The 10,785-nt window shown below is 41.6% G+C and overlaps 1 protein-coding gene across 1 annotated transcript in view; it reads left to right on the forward strand.

Moving 5' to 3' along the window:
• brinp2 (bone morphogenetic protein/retinoic acid inducible neural-specific 2) overlaps positions 1-10,311 on the forward strand; it is a 330,627-nt gene extending 320,316 nt beyond the window's left edge. Inside the window, exons 8-9 of the mRNA XM_034702125.1 lie at positions 4,585-4,891; positions 7,173-10,311. Of these exons, the coding sequence (XP_034558016.1) occupies positions 4,585-4,891; positions 7,173-7,994 (1,129 nt within the window). The 3' untranslated portion in view covers positions 7,995-10,311. The remainder of the gene's footprint in view (positions 1-4,584; positions 4,892-7,172) is intronic.
• Positions 10,312-10,785: the final 474 nt, after the last annotated feature.

Below are 10,785 nucleotides of genomic sequence, written 5' to 3' on the forward strand. Positions count from 1 at the left end.
AAGGGAACCTGAACCTCTCCTAATGCGCTTAGTTACAGCCCTGACCAAATCAGAGAAGGTAGTGTTGGCCTCCTTTGCCCGGTGCTGTGAAGAGATACTGGACAGCAATTAGCTCTGCTACCGTGCTGAGGTACAGCCCCCCTATTGTAGCTGACCATGTGTAGAAAATGTATAGTAGTTCCCCATAGTAGAGCCTTCCTCAGACTCAAGGACACAGGCAAACAGAGCACATTATGAGAGTCTGTATGGCAGGACAGGGTTCTCCTGGGAGAAATGTGGAATGTAAGAGCCAGCTGAGGATGGGCCTCACTGATGTATGCATCGCCCAGGTTCAGAGCATGCAGTGACAGCCAGGGTTGATCCAGCCTCATGCATGAGCTGTTTCACTTTGCTTTGCTGGCTGGTGTGGGAGAGAATCCTTGCCACCTGTTTGGGGTCCATGAGCCAGCCACTCAGACTCAGGGACCCCAGCCAGTCAGGCGCCTGAGGTCTGTTGTGGAGAGTGTGAGAGGATGGGCCTCCCTCCTCCATTCACTTTCACTCTGGAGTCACGGGAGCTCTGTACGGATCCTGTGAAAGCCCCGTCTCCTGTTAATGGTCTGCAGTCCATGCTACAGTTGTAAGACAGGGCTGTTCTGCCAGAGTTACCTGTAGTAACGTCAGCCATGCTTGGCCCTGATGCTTGTAACATGCTGCCGCTCAAACTATACAGCCACCACATCCCACACGGGGCTCTTTGGTGGACCTGTGTCTACAAACCCTTTTTCAGTTATTGCACAAATGGGCAGGTGTTTGGGAACACACCTACCGATTATCACTTACTTTCTGCTACCGCAGTAACACCAAAGCACTGTTGTTAAAACCACCATCATAATTTGACAGGTTAACTTACTCCCTTTGGCTGAGTGAATTCTACACCTGTGGTTAACTGCTGAGCAAAATACCCTCACAAGCTTCATTCAGCTGTCATAATGTGGCAGTTTTGTTGCTGTGCCAGAGAGAAATAGCTTTTTAGGAAGAGGGAGGGCTCAGTCAGAGGGATGTGCAGAGCCGGAGAGAGAAAATACAGTGAAAAAGAAACATAGCAGGAGTGTAGATATAACGGTCAGAAGTGATGTGATGACAGTCTGCAGACAAAGAGGTCAAAAAAAAGTAAGGAGTGAGATGAGAGGTGTACTCACTGGTGCTGGCGGCCTTCGTGGAGCTGAGGTACGTGGTCTAGTAGCATGCTGTAATCAAGTCTTCTCCCGGTCTGACAGCTCAGCACTTGTTTACAGAGGACTTTAAATTTCCCTGACAGTCCTCTCCCCAGTACCCAGGACTTCACCCCCCCTCCCTGCCTTCACCTTCTCCCTCACTCACCTTTAAATAGCCTTGCTCTCTCCCCCTATCTTCGTCTTACCCGTCACTCAGAGTCTTAAACCACTTCGTACCAGCTACAAGAAGTCATCAGAGGCTGCTCAGCTGCAAAAAGCTCCCTATTTATTTCTGCACAAATCCATTTGTTTTATCATCATCCATTTTTGTCTATTTACATAGGCCTGAGGGGGAGGAATTGCTAGAGCATTTGGGCAATGTTGTGTGTGATTTCCTGAACTTAGCCTGGGGATAGAATCTCTGCAGAGCCAATTTTCGGTCTGAACTTGTTTCTACTGCTACAGCACGATGAGTGGATGGTAATTTATGTATGTCAGCCTCTTCATCTCTGCCGTTGTACCAGACAGCCACCCTTTTTGCCCAAAAGGTGTCGAATCCCAAGCAGCAACCACGGGAAGGGAGTGATGAAGCTAACTTGAAAGTGCCAGAAGCTGCAGATCCTTTAGTAGCCGCTTCAGGCTGCATTGTGACACAATCAGATCCCCATCTGACTCCATCTTAAACTGCTCAACTTAACAGCAGAATAAAACATGGTTACAACATGCTGCAAAAGAGGTTAAGTCTCTATGCTAATTTCATGTCATGCCAATTTAGGAATGATTTTTTTTCTAAATCTCTTCAGTTTAGATTAAATAGGGACTGAAAGAGGAAGTATAGATGGTTAAAATATTAGATATTCTTTCTAAACATGGGCAAAGGTTCAAATAAGTATGGAAACAAAGTCTTGGCAAAATGGAACATGGGCTGTGTCCAAAATCACCCAATACTGATTATGTTTTTTTATCAGTACAGTCAGAATTACATAGCCTACTTGTAAATTAATGAACCCTGTAAAGTGGACTCATTGTATCCCAATGGTCACTAGCCATACCTTCATGCATTAAGTTGTAAAGTAAGACTCTGGATGGATGAGTTGGGCATGGCCAAATAAGTAAAGGTTTGGTGCCACTTTTACCATAATTTAGCACTTCCTTAAAGAGTTTAGGATTTTTGACAAGTTTAACTTTTTCTCATGATGATGACAAGCTCGACGTCATAATGATACCTTTACCTTTTAAACCTTTTAAAATCCTCGGTTCACAAAGCGCTTACAAAGAGTAATCTACAGCAGACAGACTTTAAAACAAACACAAAAGACCCAAACAATTAGTGATGGGAATTCCGGCTCTTTTGGATCGGCTCACTACAAAGAGCCGGCTCTTTCGGCTCCCAAGTGGCTCCTCAGATTTTTTCTTGTTTGAATGACTGTATGACCTAAAATAATGTAAAATTATATATAAAATGAATTACTAATGTAAAAAAACATACATTATATGAAATGTGCATCATTTAAAAGGCTTTATTTATATACTCAACATGGAGCAGAGTTCTACAGAAATTAAATTATAAAGTACAAAAACAAGAGCCATCACAATTAAACAAAAAGGTCCAATCTCTGATGTCTGTACATTATTTATAAACTTTTAAACACCTTCATTAACAGCAGGTTACCTTCACTGTCTTTATTCTGCACTTATTGCACTGATGGGTAAACAGTTCTAATGTCCATGACCTGGATGACTGAGAACCTTCACACACACTTCTAATGTGCCTTTGCAGGTTTTTTGTGGACCCTGATTAATGACACTTTCACCTTGCACAGTCTTCCCTCTGCCGTTGAACGGTCTATGTCTTTTAAATGTGTCTAAAGTTTTCTGTGTTTTCTGCAGTCACTCGTTTTCTCACCTTTCCAGTGCGTTCTCTCTGTCGCGCACGTTCTCCCTCTCGTCTCCCTCCTGTTGCTGCTCACTGTGCTGTCTGTGTCTCTGACCCCTCCCCTCCCCGTTCTGCTCAATGTAGACACGTGATTGGTCAAGACGCCACCATGTCTTGACCAATCACGTGAGGCTTTCACAGAAAAAGACGAGGAAAAAAAACAAAAATAGAGCCGGATCGTTCGCGACCAACACATCACTACAAACAATGATTCAACACAGGCAACCCAAGAACCCAATGATAAGAATTGAGACCAAGAAAATAAGACAATTTAAAGTATAATAGGAAAGAAAGAATAAAATGGGGATAAAAGCAGTAAAAAGGAATAAAGTATTCATAATAAGGAGAAATAAAAGGAAAACAGAGATAAGACGATCAATATAAATGAAGCATTTAAGGATATGCAGATAAAAGCAGTAAAATAAATAAATAAATCAAGATGAATAAAAGCTATAAAGGCAGTAAATGAGATATTAGGAGAGTAAAACAATTGGGGATAGAAAGTAAAATGATAATAAAGGCAGTAAGAAGACGACATCACATAAAAGCAAGTCTATAAAAGTGAGTTTCACAAAGAGACTTAATAGATAGTCAGTTTATACCGTATACATTATATTCAAGACAAATACACAAGTTGTTGCATTAAAAAAGTTTATTTGAATACATTTTCTATCATATTTGATTATTTTGTGCAGTATAATATTTGCTATCATTGAAATATATACTCTTATTCACTGTATTGACCTGAATATGAGACGACCCTGATCACAAGACAGACCCCTCTTTACAAGACTAGTTTTAAAGGGAACAGCTTCTGAAGATTGAATCTTGTTCTTATGAATAAATCAGTTCTATTTGAAAATAATCAAAAAGTGGAAACTCTGAATTAGATAAGGTAAATTGTTCTTTTTAACACTTTGTAAATAAAATGCTTTCAATAACTTCAATTTAAATTGTCAAATAAAAAATGATCATGTGATTGAATAAAGCAGCCTATGTAGGTATATAACACTATGATAATTATTATATTATGCAGTCCAACAGATGGACGGCAGGCCTGGTAATGGGCATACCTTCAACCTGTTTTTAAATGATAACTTAACCTTAGAGTTTCTGAAGAATTGCATATTATAGTAACTCACCTGGTTTCACTGAAACCTGCCATCAGTTACAGGGAAATCCTGCTTTGTACCGCTTTAGTTGCATCTACACACTCTATAAAGAAAACACACACACACAAGCACATATCCTCCTCCTTCTTATACATACAGGCTGACTGAGATTTGAACTCTCCTGCTTCATATACATGCATCTTTCAAGATTTGCAAGTGGTCGTTCTCACTCGTTCTTGGATGCTACGGCTGTTTCTACATACAGTGATATGTGCTGGTGTGTGATGATCAGTCCTGTGTATGTGACAGCATTGTTGTGTTTTGTCTCCCCTCTCTGCAGGTCTGTGGGGTTTTGGTTGAGTAGAGCCCAGTCTCTGCTCTACTGTAACGATCACGGCGTGTTGGGCGACTTCTCAGAAGAGGCAAAGAGCTGCATCTGCCCCATGGAGCAGCCCACCTGCCAGGGGGCCATTCCCTGCATTGTGGGCACCTCCTCCACCTCCTGTGTCTCCTGCGCCACCGACAACACGACTCGCTGCGGATCCTGTCATCACGGCAACCTCCTCCATCTTGGTTCCTGCCGTCCGAGCATTGCTGCATCCCTAGACCACTATCTGAACCTGGACTTGGATATGCCCGATGCAGAGGTTTTTTCAGAGCTTGTTTTATATATGTAGTCCAAACATTCTCAGGCATTGAAGGAATAAATAATGAACCTTTAATGACACTAAAGGAGTTAATTTATCTTGATATTGGTTTATTTTGAGCCAAGAGTTATGTATCTCTAATTACAGATCACTATTATCAACAACAGTGATAACTAGTCAATAATGCAGAGCCTTACCCAAAATGTATACAGGATAAGTTGCATTGCGTTGTTTGCATTACAACCAAAGGCACTGGTGCCCTAGTGGTCAAAGCACCCCACATACAGAGGCTACAGTCCTCGTTGCAGGGGTCGCCGGTTCGATTCCTGGCCACGACCATTTCCTGCATGTCTTCTCCTGCTCTCTACTCCCCACATTTCCTGTCTCTCTTCAACTATCCTATGCAATAAAGGCAAAAAGCCCCAAAATATAACTTTAAAAAAATATATAATTCTGCTACTAATTCGGTAACAGGACTACTTTGATGTCCTGTTACCATTATCATCTTAAAGTCCTGTTATAGTCAACATGGATCACTGATCTGTGGCCGTTTGTAGCTTACATCCATAATGGATGAGTATTTCTGATCTATATGATCTTTTAAACAGTCAGGAATCCTGCTATGGTGTTTTATTTTGAAATTGAGCAGATGTTGAATGCAATCCTCGTGCCTGACTTCCTGTCCAGGTCGATCTCTCCTGTGCAGATTAACGTGTGCTGTGCACGGGCAACATGAGCATTGTTTAGAATGAGAACGTATCTGCTGCACAGTGCACGGCGCTATTGGGGGTTACTTCCAGAACAAACCAACCAAGCCAGAGTATGTTCACAACCTAAAAGAACAAAACAATGGGCATGTATAGTGAAAGAAGCAAGTGCAGTCAAGTCAAGCCTTTGAACGATAAGACCTGATCAAACCAACAAGTTGAGTCAATCCAAAAAGATGTTGTGGGGAAAAGTTGTTGCAGTGTGAAATGGTCCTCCTCAGTGCCACTGATGGTGTATCTTGTGAATAATCAAAAGAAGGAGAAAAACGCCTGCCCCCTTGTCTTTTGGTTTACCATCTGACTGGATACCATCTCGTCTCCATATCTACCGATAGAACCCAGTTTTCACCTTGAAAAAGTTGTTTTTGCAGCGATGTTATGACCAAATAAGACCATTAAGACTCAATATGGAGAGGTAAATAATACGTGAAAGTTTTAATTATGAGTAGCAGAGACAGATTTCATGTTAACTTTAATACTACGGTATATTATCAGACTAATAACTCTGCTGACTAGCAATTAAAAATAACAGAATCATAATTACTTGGATCTATCTCAGTGCACTTTGCTGTCTGGACTCATTTGTCATGATCCAGGTCTCAGACGTAGCGGTCTTGTGAGCTCGTCTTTGGCGTACATAAGCAGGGGAAATTACGCCAAGCTGCAAGACTTTCAATGCATTAAAATATTTCAGTCAGACAACTCACGTTTAAATTGTTTATTGTAGCAGCAAATACATATTCATGTTTGGCACCCAGTAGTGATGGGCAAATGAAGCTTCATGAACCAGTAGTTGTATTTTTTGACTCCTCTAGATGGCGCTCTTGGTTTAGAAATAAAGGCTCAATGAATGGGAATTCACTGTGCTTTCAGCCCTTTGTTGAACATAGAGCGCCATCTAGAGGAGTCAAAAAATACAACCACTGGTTCATGAAGCTTCATTTGCCCATCACTAGCGCCCAGGCTCCAGCCTCATCACTCCCTGCAGATAAGTTTACATGCAGACATTGAGAAGTGATGAGCACTCCGGAGCCTGCAGGTGGATGCTGGGGTGGCGGTGGGGATGAAAGAAAATTCAGCAATAGTCATGCAGGCAGCAGAGGCATTGACAGGCAGAGGGAGAGATGGGAGATTTTCCCAGTTTAAATAGACCGCCAATTTGAGAGGCAGGGGGCAGGATCGGATGATGGATATGAGAGTGGGACATGTGACGTGTACGGCATTGCAGCTCAAGTTGTCTGCTTGAACTAGCTCGCAGGCATCGCTCAATTAATAGCACATCATCATGCATGTGCATCATGTGAACTGGACTTTGGTAAGGCGCTTGATATAATGGCAAGTGATTTCCACCAAAGCTCCTTGGGGAAAGTTTCTGCAGTTGAAGCACAGGGACACTTTTTGGTGGATTTTTAATAATCCCTCTTCATAATAACATTAATAATCAATAGATCATATATTCTAATCTGTCTACCCTAGATTGACAGTGATCTAACAGGTACGTTTTCTCTCTCCAGGTGAAGTACCTGCTGCAGCGACTGGACAGCAGAATAGAGGTCCATGCTATCTACATCAGCAATGATGTGCGCCTAGGAAGTTGGTTTAACCCCGCCTGGAGGAAGAGGATGTTGCTGACGCTCAAGAGTAACAAAAATAAGTCTAACCTCATCCACATGCTGATGGGCATCTCTTTTCAGATTTGTTTAACTAAGAATTCAACGTTAGAGCCCGTGCCTGCGATATACGTGAATCCTTTTGGGGGAAGTCACTCTGAGAGCTGGTTCATGCCAGTCCACCATCCTGAATTCGCTACCTGGGAGAGAACTCGACTGGATGCTGTGGCAACGGCACAGTGTTACAACTGGACGCTGTCTCTGGGCAACAAGTGGAAGTCCTTCTTTGAGACGGTACACATCTACCTGAGAAGCCGCATACTCACAGATGATCCAACGGTGAATGAGACTCTCTTCTATGAACCACTGGACCTCGATGACCAGACATCCAACATGGGGTACATGAAGATCAACACGCTAAAGGTGTTTGGATACAGCATGCACTTTGACCCCGAGGGCATTAAGGATCTGATTCTGCAGTTGGACTACCCGTACACACAGGGTACGCAGGACGCTGCCTTTCTGATGCTGTTGGAAATGAGAGACCGGATTAACCGGCTGTCTCCTCCAGCGCCGCAGCCGCTCGATTTGTTTTCATGCCTTCTGCGCCATCGGCTCAAGCTCTCAGCCGGAGAGGTGGCACGCATCAAGGACTCACTGCAGATCTTCAACTCCAAGCTTCCCAATGCTTCCCCTGAACCTGAGCTTGCTCAGCTGTGTAGCTAGCTAACCTAGCGCACAAGTCAGGTACTGGAGTGGAAGTACACTAGGAGGGGAGGAGTCACTGCTTCAGGGACGGTTCCAGACTTAGCTAAGGGGAAAGCGTACAGGATAATGGACACCGACTCTGAGGAGTGACTGCTGGGCTTTTCTTACAGTAACTCCTGGCTTGTTTTCTGCTGTCACGTTTTTATTATAAATTGCTATCAGAGCACTTTGACAAAAAGGTGGAGCTATGTTTTGAACTTTCTGGAGATCAGCTGATACTTGGACTCTTTCAGAGGATGTGCTGTAATAACCTGGAGGCTTACCTTTGCTATAACTGTCCTACTTTGGCAAACTGTACAACTAAAGGAGAGACACTTTCACCGGACAGGATTTGGGACCCCACAGAGCTCATGTGCTGGGGTAGACCTAAGACCTTTGCCTTGCAGAAATAAAGGCAGTTTTGATATGTTAGAGAGGGACTGGAAAGGGGTCTTCACAAACGAAAATGGAAGAGGAGCTCCCCTTTTCTAACTCTACCCTCTTTGGCTACAGAACAATCTCATGGGAGGGGAAAAATGGGAAAATATTATATATGTGGTGAATGAGTTGTTATGTTACGCTTAACATTTTAAAATTTGATAATCCTGAACCCTATTACTGTCTTTGAATATTTCTTTTTAATCCCTGCCTTTCACTTTATCTGGCATTTGAAAAACTTGTATCCATGCTTAACATCAGTGAGAATTTGGTTAGTGATGTTCTGTCCTTGGTGGTGTGTCTATGCCAAAAGAACGTGAACACATTGACAAACTGAATGGCAAAAATCTTTGATAATTGAGCTTTTTTTTTTGAGCTGAAAAATCGGAAAGAGATCTTCAGATGTGGTGACGAAAAAGTCTGCCGATATAGTGCTGTAAATACCGCTCCATCTAACCCCAGGTGTGGACAAAGTGCACATTGCTTTTTAGATAACTGAGTGCAAAGACCAAAAAAATGTTTATAACAAAACAAACTCATGCCTTATATGGAGAGTCAATGTTAAGATAAGAAGCACATTTAGTTTTGCGTGTTTGATTTCTGGCAAAGGCTGTATTGCTTTTTATAGTTCGATTTTTTTACCAGGACAGAACAGCAGTCACATCCTCGAGACATTACGTGGTAATGTAACTTTTCCATGTAAATGCCAGTCACACATTCTGCAGTTGCTTATTTTGATTTAGTGTTGTGAAAATTTGAGCCACTATTTGCAGTTCACACCAGTGCTTAAAGGGTTTCTAATGGTTTGGTTGGTATCAGGTCAAAAGAGCAGAATTTATTTCCTTTGGTTTCTTTCTTTTTTTGTAGTTTTTTGTTAACATGTGGGTCCAAATTCAGCTGCCATTACCATGGTAAGTGAAATGATTAGTTTTGTGTAGAGCAGTGATGATACTCCTGAGAGCTGTAACCTTACCAGGTTAATATTTGATATGACTCTTTATTTGATTCACTAATCTGTCAATGAAAATCAGTAAACCTTGTATATCATTTTCAGCAATTCTTCTGTGCTCAGCTTGCTTCAGTAAAAACAGAGTGGTTTATCTATTCTTGGATCATTCTTCTTCTTCAATGGTTTTCTGAGCTTTCTGAGTGTTCTTTGTTACTTATTTTTGCAGAACAGCTTATCTTTTGTGATCTCACCATGGTCCTCATTTATCAATCTGGTGTAGAAACCAGCGCAGATTTGAGGGCAGAAATCAACGTATGAAAAGGTTCTCATGGGATCTTAGAAATGTGCATATCTGGGTCAATCACAACATATGCATGTTTGGTGTTGATAAATGTGGAGGCTGCAAACTGTAGTCATTTAAATATCACACCCCTAATTATTTAGCTGGGATCACCCATAGACTGTATAAAATACGGACGCGCTGTTTTGAGGCCATATTGCTGCTGTCCAGTGATTGTGAGGTAAAGAGGCGGGCTTTGAGCCTCCTAGCCAACAGCTACAGAGTTCCTGCCTGCCAATCAAGTCAGCTGTGCCTCTCATTGGAGGACTCGTAATCTCAATATCTTTGAAATTGCAGTGTAAAAAAAAAATCCACCCCCGTACAGTGTGTGCCGATCAAGAAATGAGCTACCCAGACTACACTCGTTTTTTGTACCAGGCTGTAAACATGTTTATTTCTGCTGTAAAGATCGTCTTTTTTAAATTGGTGTGTATTTGGGGTCTTCCTGAGCCAGCCTCAAGCATTGGACTCATATTTTTATTTTGTCATTCAACTTTTTATTGCATTTTGACAAATTATATAGAAGTTATAAAAATCCAACAAAAAGAAAATAGGGAAAAAAATAGTTTAATAATAAAATAAATAAATAATTACAAAAAATAATAATAAATAGCATTCCTAATTTTCTTGGTTATGTTTAGAGGTTAATATATATAGTAGGGGTGACCCCAAATAGTCGAATATTGGACGATTCGTTCTAACGAGCCTTAGTCGACTGCCAATCTCATAGTCGAATATTTGCATATGAAACGTGGATCATTCCATTCAAACCATGGGGGTGCTCAATGTCTAATTTTACATTGTTTTCCTGCTTCCCGTAAAAAAAATAGTGTCTCATATCCTATTGTTATATAATATAGACTTATTTAATGTAATTCTGAGAACAGCTCTTGAAGTGTTAAATCTCCCCTGGTAATTAAAGGTGGACTCTCCCATTTAGCGGGGACCTGTGGAGCAGACGTTCCTCAGCTGGTCTTTAAATCTTTCTACGTTCATGGCAGCTCAAAATGTCAGGAAATAAAACTTCAGTTGATCCTAAAAAA

This window comes from Notolabrus celidotus, chromosome 15 (assembly GCF_009762535.1).
Source record: "Notolabrus celidotus isolate fNotCel1 chromosome 15, fNotCel1.pri, whole genome shotgun sequence".
Lineage (NCBI taxonomy): Eukaryota > Metazoa > Chordata > Actinopteri > Labriformes > Labridae > Notolabrus > Notolabrus celidotus.